The sequence below is a fragment of the Tiliqua scincoides genome, chromosome 4 (assembly GCF_035046505.1).
Source record: "Tiliqua scincoides isolate rTilSci1 chromosome 4, rTilSci1.hap2, whole genome shotgun sequence".
NCBI classification, from domain to species: Eukaryota; Metazoa; Chordata; class Lepidosauria; order Squamata; family Scincidae; genus Tiliqua; species Tiliqua scincoides.
The window spans coordinates 13,282,900-13,297,023 of record NC_089824.1 but is presented as its reverse complement, the minus strand read 5'-3'; the positions used below and the strand labels follow the sequence as shown (position 1 = coordinate 13,297,023).

The window sequence follows — 14,124 nt, the reverse complement described above, 5'->3', positions numbered from 1 at the left end:
AGAGCAGTCAAGAGGTTCTCTGCTACATCCTTCTCAGGATGTAGTACAATAGAAGATGACCCTCTTCTCCAAGGGTGGGCCACTGAGCAGGCTGATGAGATACAATGGAGGACATACTCCATGGCAACCTTTAATCTCGAAAGACTATGGTATTGTGCTCTGAATGGTGGTTCTGAAACAGCGTCTAGTGTGGCTGAAAAGGCCAATTCGGGAGTGGCAATCCCTTCCGTACTGGGAGCAAGTGCAGTCTGTCCCTGGTCTGTCTCCCTGGCTATGGGCCTTCCTTCTTTGCCTCAGTCTGTTGGACAAGTGTCTCTTCAAACTGGGAAAGGCCATGCTGCAAAGCCTGCCTCCAAGTGGGCCGCTCAGAGGCCAGGGTTTCCCACCTGTTGAGGTCCACTCCTAAGGCCTTCAAGTGCCTCTTGCAGATATCCTTGTATCGCAGCTGTGGTCTACCTGTAGGGCACTTTCCCTGCACGAGTTCTCCATAGAGGAGATCCTTTGGGATCCGGCCATCATTCATAGTGCCTATACCTTTAACCATTGTGTAGAAGAGGGAATTTTGGCAGGGAAAGCTTTTTAAACCCTTCCATGTTGAGCTGCACCTGCCCAAATTCCATCTTCTATACCATGGTTAAAGGTATATGCAGTCTGTCCTCCATTGTATCTGGTTTCCCTGCCACTGTGGCTCTAAAGAATGGTCTGAGATTAGCTCGCCCTGCAATAGCCTCTATGTTGTGCCTTAAAGACCTTGCCAATAAAAGGGATCCTTTGTTGTTACTGTTACTGTTGCACTCTTCCCCGACTGGTATCGAGCATAACCCGCTGGTGAAGTGTCAGACATCCGCACTGCTGCTCAAGAACCACTGTGCCAAGCAGTTCTTGGGACAGGTACCAGTCTATTCTGTTGTTTTCTAGCCTTTCCCCCTTCCCCTCCCAATTTCCTCTGAGCACTACTGCAAACCCACCCAAGTGGCCATTGAGCCAGCTTCCAAGGAGCCTTCCCCAGGGAAATCAATCTCAGCTCCCTTGCCTTGCTTCCCCACCCCCACAGCTGAAGCTACTGCCTTGCCCATCATGGGTTTGCTTTTCATGCCATCTTCTGCCATTATGCCTACTTTTAAATAAGGAGATTGCTGAGTCTTGGTAAACTAACCCCACAATCCCTGAAATAGCGCATGCCTCATCCCTGCACATATGGATGGGTAACCTTGGCCTTTGGCACCCCTGTCGATTGGCCTCCAATCCTCACTTCGGTGTCAAATTGACCACATGCTTAGTATTTAAATTTATGCAGGGGGTGGATAGAGTGGATAGAGGAATGCTCTTTTCCCTCTCGCACAGCGCCAGAACCAGAGGACATCTCCTAAAATTGAGTGCTGGGAGAATTAGAACAGACAAAAGAAAATATTTTGTTACCCAGCGAGTAATTAATCTGTGGAACTCCTTGCACAGATGCCTAGAAGAAAATTCCATCACAGGTTGCAAGCCATGTTGGGTATGTGCAACCTCCTGATTTTAGAAGTAGGCTACCTGAGAAGGCCAGGTGCAAGAGAGTGGCACCAGGATTCCGGTATCTTGTTGTCTTGTGTCATTCCTGAGCAATGGAATCACTGGGGGGGGGGTGCGAGGGGTGCAGGTTGAACCAGGTGATGTACATGGGTGTGTGTGTGTGTGTGTGTGTGTGTGTGTGTGTGTGATACCACTACTGGCCAAAATTTTTAAAATCTTGTATCTTTGAATTATAGCATCATGTTAAACATCATTCGATGTGGAATTTCATGCAGAATGCAGTGAGACAAGCCACACTGAAATATCTCTATTCTATCAAAAGTTATATCCCAAAAACCAGTGGAGTGGGGGAAATGGTGCTTCACCATGTCCACCACCTGGGTTGTTGCCTGGCCCACTGTATGGGTGGAGATCCATCATGGAGTGAAGCAGTGACCTGCACCGGGTGATACAAACCCTAGTGGCACCACTGTCCCAGAGGCATCAGCTGAGCCACTGTGACATACAGGAAGCTGGACTAGATGGGCCTTTGGCCTGATCCAGGAGGGTTCTTTCTATCCCTTTCCCTTTTGTTTGGTCTTTTGCTGCTTAAGGAGGAGAAACCAGGTGAGGAGAACAGTAAGCCTTGCCTTTATGATATCCCATGATGCATAGTTTGTTGTTTGATGGAGAAGGTCTCCAGGCTTTACCATATTCTCTGCCACTTCCTAAAAGTATGCCAATGCTTAGTTTAAGATACAACCATAGAGAACTAAAATTCTAATAGTCTCAGCAATACTAATGGTTTTGGCAGCTGAGTAAACTGCTCAAGCAGCATCCCGCATGATTGTAATGCAAATTAGACCAATGCTGGGACTCCATGTTGTGGATTCCGAGGTGGGAAGCACCTCAAAGGTGCCTGAGGAGGGACATGATTGAGACCAGCAAAATTATGCAAGGGATGGATAGAGTGAATAGAGAGACATTTTTTCCCCTCTTACATAACACCAGAACCAGGGACATCCACTGTTGGGAGAGGACAGACCGAAGAAATTATTTCTTTACTCAGCGTATCATTTGTCTGTAGAGCTCCTTACCACAGGAAATGGTGATGGCATCTCACTTAGATACCTTTAAGAGAGGATTGGACAAATTTCTGGAAGAAAATTCCATCACGGGTTACAAGTCATGATAGGTATGTACAAACTCCTGATTTTAGAAGTAGGACATCTCAGAAATGCCAGATGCAGGGGAGGGCACCAGGACACAGGTTATGTCTGTTGTCTTGTGTGCTCTCTGAAGTATTTGGTGGGCCACTGTGAGATACAAAAAGCAGGAGTAGATGGGCCTTTGGCCTGATCCAGCAGGGCTCTTTTTACGTTCTTATGTTATGTAAGCAGAAGACTCAAATGGCCACCTATGTGTGGGATGACTTATAATCTCATGCCAATGTCATGTGAAAAGACAAAACAGCACAACGCATCTTGATTAGCTCCACGTCTGGGAAAGAACTGAACCAAACCTGCCCACAGAGGGCAACGGTGAATGGCTCTTAACTTCAGTTAAAATGCCTCCAGATTGCACAAGCCCTTCTAAAAGCCTTTCCCCTCCTTGAAGTGAATTCTCCCTTCCTGTCTTAACTGTAGTGGTTGAACATTCATATTGGCATGAGCCATGGTTAAAGCCAACCAAATTCCTTTGTAACCAGAGTTCGATAACCATCTTCAAATTCGAGTTTCAAATCCTTGTTAAGTGAGGAACCTGGTAGCATTACTTCCATAAAAAGGGGTACTGACATATCTCTTAACAATGGTTCAGACTATGTGGAATGGCTGGGGAGATGGGAACATGCATTCCCATGGCACAGTCCTGATCTCTTAACTTCAGGTTGCAGTAACATGGACTCAAATGCTCTGAATGTTATGTAGTTTCTGCTTCTGAAGCTATGAAGGCCCAGCCATGTCAGCTGCCTGGTTGGGATGGGCAAGTCCAGCATGGTTTGATTCGAGTCAAGTCACAAGCCTCCACCCCCCCACGTGACTCTAAAAGGAGTCCTAACAGGCAGACTTGCTGAGTCATCCAGAATGTTTTGGTGACTTGAGAAGACTCAAGTCCCAAGTCTCTTTAATACATGTGTCAGGTGCGGCTCCACAGAAAAAACGGAGCTGCTGCCGGGGTGTGTGTGTGTGTGTCATTTAATATTCCCCTGCTGCCCCCATCCCATCTGAAAACAAGATGGGAGGAGGTGGGATGGATTGCGTGAGAGCGGGGACAAAAGTGGCAAAAGGAAGGAGGGTCATGTGTAGCACTGGGAGGTTTACCAGTATGACCCAACCCTTTGCAGCTCTACTCAGAAGTAGCCGTATTGCAGCTGGTCATTCAATGAGCCTGCTGGAGCCATACCATGAATTTCTCCTGGATGGCTAGTACCCACTTAACCCTCCCCACCTTTTCCCATCACTCGTCCAGGGAAAAAAACCTTTGCACAATGATCACTGGTTCCTTCAGAGATGGATAAGAGAGCTCTCTCCCACCTCCCCACCTCCTGCTTGATGCAAAACTAAAATATCAACCCTTCCTTGTCTCCTGGCTGGAACTTCCCTGCTGCTCTCCTGGTCTGAAGTGCCCACGAGGTGTTTCATGCTGCAAAAGAGTAAGCAAGCACACACACACACAGAAAGACTGGAGTCCGCACACCTGGAGACTCCTTTCCAAGTCAGTGGCTTTAGACAGGAGTCAGTGCCCAAGTCATCAATGCGCCTGACTTGAGTGCACACGAGTCAGCAAAAGAAATGTGTTTTTGCAACTCTGATTTGAGTTCCCATCCCTGGCAATTGCCTGGGAATCGCACGGTAGATGTTTGGAGCTATCCAGAGGATGATTAAGGTAGTGGATATGCAATAATATATCAAAGATAAAGATATCAAATAATAATCAAAGATATATTATATCCAGCTCAGATAAGAGAAAATAGCCAGAAATTAGAGATGAGTTGGGGCCTTTTAATAAGAGGTGTAATAATTTCCTAGCAAGTGGTGAGAATTAATCAGGGGTGGGTGGGTGGGTGGATACTTATTTAGCCCTCTTATCCACCCCAAGCAGTTCATTATTTCAAAGGCAGTGTCAGTGCAATAAAGGGGAGCTGGAGGCAACTCCTACTTTAGGATCACAGAGACCTTTATAGGGACATTTGTTGCAAACAGCACAGGGAGTCAGATGGACACAGAAAGGCATTTTGGATTAGCTTCCTCCCCAACAGCAGTTCAGGCTGCAGCCATCTCGCGTGAAAGAGCTGGGATGACTTTTCTTGACATTGTCCACCCCAATCACAGCTGAGGTCGGTGATGTCTCGAGCAGAAGGTAACGGATTGGCTTTTTGGGGATCTTCAAGGTGGTGCTGCTGAATATTTTTGCCTCATTGGTAACGGGGATTTCCTCGGGGCACTGCGTCCAGTTTCTGTCCTCTGGTACCCAGGCGTAGCTTGTATTATATGAACGGTTTTCATCTTTGCCTGCTAACAGGTAAATCTTACCTTGCCACTCGATTGCGCACGCAAAGGCTAAGGCCACTGGCAACTCAGGTATATTGACTTCCCAGTTCACTCTGCCATTTTCACAGAGGTAAAAGCCCCCTTTGGTGCAGCCAGGGATCTCCTCTGCAGCCATCACACTGTTGACCAGGAAATTACCCCTTTCCTCCGCGTACCCACCAAAAACGTATATCCCAGCACCGACGGAGACAGCAGCAGCTCCATGGCATGCAAACTCCATGGGCACCTCAGTCCACCAGTTGGAAACGGTGTCATAGATCAGAAGGCCCCTGTAGCTCCTTGAAGCTTTTCCTCCTATGAGGTAAATCTTGTGTTTTAGTACAGCAGAAGCAGGGTACATCAAGGCGATGGGTAGGCTGGCGACGGGAACCCAGACATTCTGGGACACGTTGAAGGCCTCTGCAGAAGTGAGAGGACCGACATCATTGCAGCCTCCCAGAGCATACAGCTTCTTGTTGCAGGCTAGAAAGGGATGTATTGCCCTGGATATGGTCATAGATGGGAGCTGTGACCACCGGCTGGTCAGGGCACTGTATTCATACAAAGTGTCAACAAAAGTGCAGTTATCCTTCTGGCCTCCAGACAGATACAGTTTGCAGTCCATGGACGTGCATCCAGAATAGCTAAGATATCTCAGTGGTGGCAACTTCTCCCACTTCTCTGTGTGAGGGTCAAAACAGTGCAGGTACGATTCTGTGACATCTTCATCCTGGATCCTGTTTTCATTGACTTCTACACAAACAAAACATTCATCGTACATGCCCTTTCTGAGTCCCTTGCTCTCTAGCAGTCTTCCTGCCCCATCCAGATCTTTCCACTTGAGGCGCATGTGCCTGTAATACTCTGCAATGTCTGCCTGGACACCAATAAGCTCCTCGTGAGTAAGCAGTGGAAAGCGGACATGTCCCAGAAGCTGCTTAAACAGAGGGAGGCGTACAGCGGTTGCAGACTCCACCCAGTTGCGCACAGCCTGGTAGATGGTCATTTCCGAGGAAACCTCCAGGCTATCTGAGGAGATGAGATTGACCAGTGCATCGTGTTCCAAGCCCAGGAAAGAATCCTTCTTGGAAAGGGGTCCAAAGTGTTGCTTGATATAATGTGAAGCTGCTTGGAGCAGAGGATGGTGATTATGTTGATGAGCCAGACCATAAAGCCTGAGACAGTTACTCATGGAGATGTTCATCTCAAGGTACCTGGTAGGAGCAACAGAGAAAACACACAAAAATCAATTGTCTTTAACCATTTTCCTCCTATGTGTAAAAAAGTACCTGGGTGACAACATTACTCCAGAAACCAACTGGATTTTCCACAGGGTAACTTTGTACCCCAGTAAAGTTTAATTAGTTTAGTCCTCCTTTCATTTTTCCTCTCCATTTAGTTGCTACACTCCCACTGCACCATTTCTTTATTCTAGAATGGCTCTGCCAGCCCTTCATTCAAACACAAGCAATGTGAATGGATGACCCAAAGTGGCATCTGTAAAGAGGGGAAATGACTTTTAGACCTTACAGAATTTACAGCATTCTCCATGATGGCTGTACATCTCCTGATGGCTATAGGGTGTTGCAGGTAAATACCCACTGGGCAATGCAGGAACTGAGAGAGCACAGGAAGGGGATGGAGAGGAGTGTAACAGGGTGGGGGGAGGGGGGAGTGGATCAAGCCCAGGAGGGGGTGGGATCAACTGTGCTGGCACTTGCCAAATCCTATTCCCCCAACATGGGGCTGCTCGGATTTGCAGCAGTGATTTTGCTGGCGGAGATCTGAGTAGCCCCACTGTGCAGGCTGGAGCTTTACCTGGGGCAAAAGGACAAATATCCCTTTACTTTGGAGACCTACAGCCTGCTCCTTCCCAGTGCTTGATACAGGGTGGGCCAAGTGGCCCCACTGCACCAGGATTGGTTAGGATTGGGCTTCATAAGAACATAAGAACAGCCCCACTGGATCAGGCCATAGGCCCATCTAGTCCAGCTTTCTGTATCTCACAGCAGCCCACCAAATGCCCCAGGGAGCACACCACATAACAAGAGATATCATCCTGGTGCCCTCCCTTGCATCTGGCCTTCTGACATAGCCCATTCCTAAAATCAGGAGGTTGCGCATACACATCATGGCTTGTACCCCATAATGGATTTTTCCTCCAGAAACTTGTCCAATCCCCTTTTAAAGGCGTCCAGGCTAGACGCCATCACCACATCCTGTGGCAAGGAGTTCCACAGACCGACCCATGTTCTTGGGGTTAATTTGGGGTTCTCTCTCTCTTTCTCTCTCTCTCTCTCCAAATGAGGATTAAGATCTCGATTAGCACTTACTGCAAAGCAGCACCCAAATTTCTCCCCATTTTTTTTTCCTGGTTTATGTGCCAGCCCGTGCCTGTCTCACCACTCCTTGCCGCTTCTTCATCTAGTTTGCTGCCTGCTGCTTTTCTAAACTAGCTGGAAAGGGAGGGTGCTAGGAGAGGCACCTGCTTGAAGCTCTAGATTCACATTATGATAACATAAAGTGGATTTCTAATAGCATGAAAACTGTGCAACAATAGACTTTTGTTGTTGCAATTTGATCAATGTAGCATAAGTATGCACACTGATTTAGGAGTAAGCCCCATTGAACACACTGGGACACTGGAACTTACTTCTGTGTAAACATGCACTGGATCGCACTGCCTGTAGTCAGTCCTGCAAATCACATTTGTATTCCACTAACCTAACACTCTGAACATGATTTTCTTGGATTTGACATTCACAATACTTTCATGTTCTGAAATGTTCAAATTTCTATGTTTGGGCATTTGACAGTGTGTCCCAATTTTGCCGGTTAGGTGAAACTTGAAAAATGGAAGAAGACCTGTGGCATTACCGTCCAACAGTTTCTTTCAGCGGGACGATTTGGAGCTTGCTAGCGGCCGTGAAGAGGTCTTGGGCTGTCTCTGCTGTGAGCGGAAGCTCCTCGGTGTAGAGGTAGTCCAGCAGGATGTGGAGCGTAGAGGCGGTGATGTCCTCCAGCTGAATCTCCTTGTTTTGTGACCCACTGGATTGGATGAAGAGCTCTCTGAAGTAAGGGCTAACTGAAGCTAAAAGCATCCTGCATTTAGAAAGAAGAATCCTCAAATCATGGGGCTGAAAGGGACATGAAGAAGGTGATGTGGGCATTTGGGGATGTGGGTATCTGGGGATGGACTGGGGAAGTGTGACACTCTGGATTCTCCCAGACCTCTCCAGGAATTCTGAGATGACCGGCCATCAAATGCTTCCAGAATGTCTGCAGATTTGGAAGTAGGTGGCACCATTTTTTGGGTGGTGGTGGTGGTGGGGGGGGCTTTTACTTCCACCTTTCTGGGTATTTCTAGAAGGTACTACTGGATGATCACTGCTCTGCTCTGTGATGGTTATCTTGCAAGGCCAGGCCAGGTCCCATCATGCACCTAGTGCTATTTAATATGCCAGTACTGAAAGACCATCAGTTTGGAGGGTGGTGACAACAATATGTTGATGACAACCAGCCCTATATTTTTTGTTTTCATCAGGTTCAGAAGCAGAGGGCTCTTCCCTGGGTCTGTGCTGAGCTGCCGCCATGAACTGGATGAAGGCTCATTGACAAGTTTGGCCCATGCTAAGTCAAATTCTCCCCCTTTTTTTTCTTGTTTACCATGTGCTAGTGGCTTAGCTAGCCCCTCTGGGACCATGACCCGTGATGCCATCCCCCAGAAGTGCCTGACCCGGAAGTAACTGCGATGACTTGATGATGTGCCCACCAATTAGTTCGAGTTATGGTGCACTCAGAGCGGTTGTGAACGGCTCTGAGCAGCTTACCCCCTTTTTGTTCTCGCTCCCCCCGCTTGTTGAGAAAAAATGGTAAAAAATGCTATCGGCTGCTCAAAGTGGCTGGCAACCACCCTAAGTGACCTCAGCTTGACACCCCTCAAGGGCTAGTACCCGGGGCGATGTACTCCTCAAGGGCTAGTACCCCGAGCCTCAGCTGCACCAGTTCTGTATGCTCACCTCACTTCACTCATTGCCTTTTCTGAATCCTCCATCATATCCTCACCTCCAATGCTGCTGCCACTTCAGACTGGCTGGGAGGAGAGGAACCTGGCAGCAGAACATCTTCTGTCCCAGTATCCTCCCTACACAGTCAGTTCAGAACTAGCAGCAGAGTGTGGAGGAGGAAAGGAAGTGGGAGAAGGCAACAATCCTTTTTGCGACCACTTTCCTGGAAGGATGGAGACTGGGGACAGCAGCTGCCTTTCTCCAGCTCTGCTGCTATGATCTTCAGCAGTGGTAAGCCACACACCCCAGCAGCTGCATCAACACCAGCTGCTTGGGGGGGGGGGATTTAAAGCCATTTGAACTCAGGGGTGGGCAGGAGGGAGGGCCAGAGCATCCGCTACAGAGTCGGGTGCCTGCTGTGGCTGTGCGCGCTCTGCTTGCTGCCCCAGTGCGTGGCCCCTCCAGGCATGGGGCCCAATTTAGCTAACTTGGTCAAATTGCCCTAAGAATCCTGAATAGAATCCTGCTCCCTTGGCTGAGTCTTCAACAGGCAACTGAGTTTCTTGTGTCCATCTTTGGGCAAATGAGTCCTCCAAGCCTTTGCTGTGAGACAAGATGATTTCGCATGCCCGCAGATCAAACAGCAGTGAGCCAAAAGCGGAGAGCAGGGGCACTGCAAGAGGTGGTGACCAGCGTTAGCTCAGGGCTAACTCATGCAGCCTCTTGCTGTATGCAAATACAATAGCCCTCTTCCTGTGAATGCCTTGCATGCCGGAACAGATTCGTTCCGGCTGGCTCCAATCCAGCCTTCATATATTGAGGGAAAGGTGAGAACGGGGTTTCTAGACATGTACACCCAGTATGCACACAATCATCCTCAGTTATTTGGAGCTCTGGCTGAACAGGGTTGCTTTCCCATGGAGGATCTACATATGTAGGAACGCAATTTTCAGCTTCCCCTTAACACATGAAGTGGGCAGCGAACATGTTGGCATGAGAAGAGGTCTATGATCGACATCAGTGTTTCTCAACCAGTGGTCCGTGTTCCACCAGTGATACCTGAAGTGGTGTCTGGTGGTATTCACAGGATCCCCTGTATCATAAGAACATAAGAACATAAGAACAGCCCCACTGGATCAGGCCATAGGCCCATCTAGTCCAGCTTCCTGTATCTCACAGCGGCCCACCAAATGCCCCAGGGAGCACACCAGATAACAAGAGACCTCATCCTGGTGCTCTCCCCACAGCCTGGCAGTAAGACCAGAAATGCAATGAGATAAGCAGCAGTAGGAGGCTTGGCTCAGTGGGCAATGTTCCAGTGTGCACTTTCTGTGTGCTTGAAAAAGCCCCCCAGTCTGCCCTGAGCCTCTTACCTGTGTTTGTTGCATTGTGTCTGACCTTCCAGTCCAGAAGTAACTGGCAATGATGTCATTGCCAATTACTTCTGGCGGTACTTCTAATAGGTGGATCACAAAAAAGTGGTATGTTGAGAAACCCAGGTCTACATAATACAAATTCACCTATGACATGGGAAGCTCCTTCCTTCAACCCCCAGGGTGACATCGCACAGTTGTTGGGCCTCATAGAGCTGTTTCAAGCCTGCAAAAATACAAAACGAAATGACAAAATACAAGCATCTGTAAGCTTCTCTGGTCCTGTTCCCATGATAAAGAGGCTTCTGAGACATACCTGGGGGTGTGATTTTTTGGTGATACTGAAACAGAAATATATAACACCACTTTCTGCACATTTTTGTAAAAAAAAATAAAACAATAAACAAAAAACCCAAATCCAAAATCTGCCAAAAATGGAAATCTGTAGTAATGATGATGATGATGATGAACTGGACTGAGGAGATGCATGGGTAATGGTGGTAGCTGCTTCTGCTGACACTATACCACCTATATCTCCTACCTCAGTGGTTCTCAAACTCTCAGGGAGAGTTTGAAAGCCTGTAAGTTCTTGTTGAGGCGGCGGGGAGGGGGGGGAAGGCAGTGACGCGATCCCCATGATCATAAGAACATAAGAACAGCCCCACTGGATCAGGCCATAGGCCCATCTAGTCCAGCTTCCGGTATCTCACAGCGGCCCACCAAATGCCCCAGGGAGCACACCAGATAACAAGAGACCTCATCCTGGTGCCCTCCCTTGCATCTGGCATTCTGACATAACCCATTTCTAAAATCAGGAGGTTGCACATACACATCATGGCTTGTACCCCGTAATGGATTTTTCCTCCAGAAACTTGTCCAATCCTCTTTTAAAGGCATCCAGGCTAGACGCCATCACCACATCCTGTGGCAAGGAGTTCCACAGACCAACCACACGCTGAGTAAAGAAATATTTTCTTTTGTCTGTTCTAACTCACCCAACACTCATTTTTAGTGGATGTCCCCTGGTTCTGGTGTTATGTGAGAGTGTAAAGAGCATCTCCCTATCCACTTTGTCCATCCCCTGCATACTTTTGTATGTCTCAATCATGTCACTTAGATCATGTCACTTAGATCGTGTCACTAAGAGGGCTGCAGGGACTGGCATGTACTCACCAGTCCCTGCAGCAGCCTCCTGGGAGTGCGGGGAGCCCTGCATGACAGTCTGCAGGGCTCCCCAGCCTGCTAAAAGTGAAAGCGCAGCGATCGCGCTGTGCCTCAATCAAACCGGAAGTGGAGCATGATCGCTTTGCAGGGCTCCCCACACCCCCAGGAGGCTGCTGCAGGTACTGGTAAGTACATGCCAGCTCCCTTACATGCTGCAGTCCCTGCAGCTCCTTTAGCGACGCGATCCTGGGGATCTCCCTCTGCCTGCCCCCTGCCCCTTAAGGGGAAAGTGACCAGGGCCTTCAGGCTGGGGCATCATGACGCCCCAGTTTGAAAAGACCTGCCCTACCTAGTACATTTTTAAATGAAAGCACCCTATAGGTAGACCACAGCTGCGATACATCTGCAAGAGGGATCTGAAGGCCTTAGGAGTGGACCTCAACAAGTGGGAAACCCTGGCCTCTGAGCGGCCCGCTTGGAGGCAGACTGTGCAGCATGGCCTTTCCCAGTTTGAAGAGACACTTGGCCAACAGACTGAGGCAAAGAGGCAAAGAAGGAAGGCCCATAGCCAGGGAGACAGACCAGGGACAGACTGCACTTGCTCCCAGTGTGGAAGGGATTGTCACTCCCGAATCGGCCTTTTCAGCCACACTAGACGCTGTTCCAGAACCACCTTTCAGAGCGCAATACCATAGTCTTTCGAGACTGAAGGTTGCCAACAATAATTTATAATTCAAATTTATAAAAATGTGCCCTTGGAATAAAAACACATAACACTACTTTTTGCACTTCTCATTTTCAGAAAGAAAGAAAGAAAGAAAGAAAGAAAGAAAGAAAGAAAGAAAGAAAGAAAGAAAGAAAGAAAGAAAGAAAGAAAGAACACCTCTAGACATGCCATATAAGAATGGCCCATCTCAGTTCCCATTACTCGTGATTCTGATCCTTACCCTGACATAAATAGGTTTCATGAGACTGAAGTCCTTTCTCTGCACCATCTTCTTCATCGCTGTTCCTCAGGAAATCCATGGTCTCACCATTAAAACAGCCTCAGGAACCACCTGGAAGGCTCATCATGGTCACCTGCCTAGGAGAGGAGAGACTAGAGCTAGGCCACTCAAACTCATTCAAAATCTGGCAGGTCAGGTAAGTCTTGAAAATTCAGGCTATAAATCTCTTCTGAAACTCCCTGAAATTTGAAACTTGCTGCCTGAAGTCTGAATTTTGCCATCACAGCCGCAATTATGAGTGCCAAAACATTTCACATTTCATGTAAAAGCTGAAAAAAAAATGTGCCACTCAGATCCTGAAATCAAAGACCTGAAATTTACTGCAAATTCGGAGTTACTCAGACATCCGATGATGAATTTTGGGTAGATGAATGTTACACTTTTCAGAAGTACAAATGAGAGTATAAGATCTTGATATTTAAAATACCAATATAGTCTTTGTGTACACTTTTGAAACGTGTTTCAAAATTCCAATAAATGAAAAAAGGTGAATAGAAGAAATTTTCTCAGAAGAAACCCCTCTCTCCCTTTTCCATTATATTGTCACCTGATACCCAGTGATGGTGTGACCAACATGATACTGTCTCAGGACCACTGCCTCTGCTACACTCAGCTACCCCCCCCCCCAAAAAAAAACAAATCTAAAGCAGCCACTTACCATACTCCTTGTGTTGCTTCTTCAGCCACAAAAGTGTAGGACTTCTGGTTTGATTTAAAGGGACTGCAAGAATGAAAGAGCTCCTTCATTCACGAGATTCCTGTAAATCAAATTAGAGGTCCCACACTTCTGTGTTTGAAGAAATCATGCCAGGCACAAGGGAAGGAGGCAGGAGGTCCACGTGCTGCTTGTTCTGAGCAGACAGACACATGGCAGACTAGAAGGTGGCAGCAGTAGACTCAGGGAGATGGGCACTCCAAATGTGCTGCCCTCTCATGCCCCCTGCAATCTGCCACTGATGCAACCCATATCACATTGCCTAATGGATGGACTGCCCCCCTGCCTGATAGCGTGTCTTCTAATGTCCTTCAAGCTTTCTTCACTTCATGAATGCCAGACTCCCATCCCTCTGCTCCCCATCCCTTGCTCCCCATTCTGCCCTCTAGCTGACAACCTCTGCTCCAGACACAGGACCTCAGTCTTCTCTAGGCCAGTCTAGCATGGAGATCAAAGGAACAATAATGGTTGGCTCCCTGCTCCATTCCAACAGTTCCAACTGCCAATGGATGGTTCTTAAGGGGGCGGAGACCTTCAGCATGTAAAATCAACTTGGATGTTAAGCCACTTGGATGTTAAGCCATCCCAAGAGAAAGGATGTTACCAGGTTAGTAACGCCTTGCCTGAAGCTTTGATATTGCTTGTGCAATAGATTGAAAGTCATGACTCAGACTTTCTCACTAGACTAGAGGGGTCATCATGTAACTGGCATTCTGATGGTAAATCAAGTATTGCACATGATAAGATGAAAGCCCCCATGTGTAACATTAAGACCATGCAAACTAGTTATTGGGCACCATAAAGGGAAGTCAGGACCCCATCCACCTTTCATTATAA

The 14,124-nt window shown here is 47.8% G+C and overlaps 1 protein-coding gene across 1 annotated transcript; it reads right to left on the bottom strand.

Moving 5' to 3' along the window:
- Positions 1 to 4,731: 4,731 nt before the first annotated feature.
- On the bottom strand, positions 4,732 to 12,591 carry LOC136647643 (kelch-like protein 12). The gene is made up of 4 exons (XM_066623299.1): positions 12,513 to 12,591; positions 10,549 to 10,627; positions 7,899 to 8,123; positions 4,732 to 6,235 (listed from the first exon to the last, which is right to left on the bottom strand). The coding sequence occupies exons 1-4, from the start codon at positions 12,589 to 12,591 to the stop codon at positions 4,732 to 4,734; spliced, it is 1,887 nt and encodes a 628-aa protein (XP_066479396.1).
- Between the last annotated feature and the right edge of the window lie 1,533 nt (positions 12,592 to 14,124).

Excerpts from the sequence above, each read along its gene's own strand:
- LOC136647643 (XM_066623299.1), bottom strand. The coding sequence starts at position 12,591 with ATGGATTTCCTGAGGAACAGCGATGAAGAAGATGGTGCAGAGAAAGGA. Across the intron at positions 8,124-10,548 it reads AGGAGCTTCCCATGTCATAG|GATGCTTTTAGCTTCAGTTA; the intron begins GTGAATTTGTAT and ends TTCTAAATGCAG. Across the intron at positions 6,236-7,898 it reads CTGAAAGAAACTGTTGGACG|GTACCTTGAGATGAACATCT; the intron begins GTAATGCCACAG and ends TGCTCCTACCAG.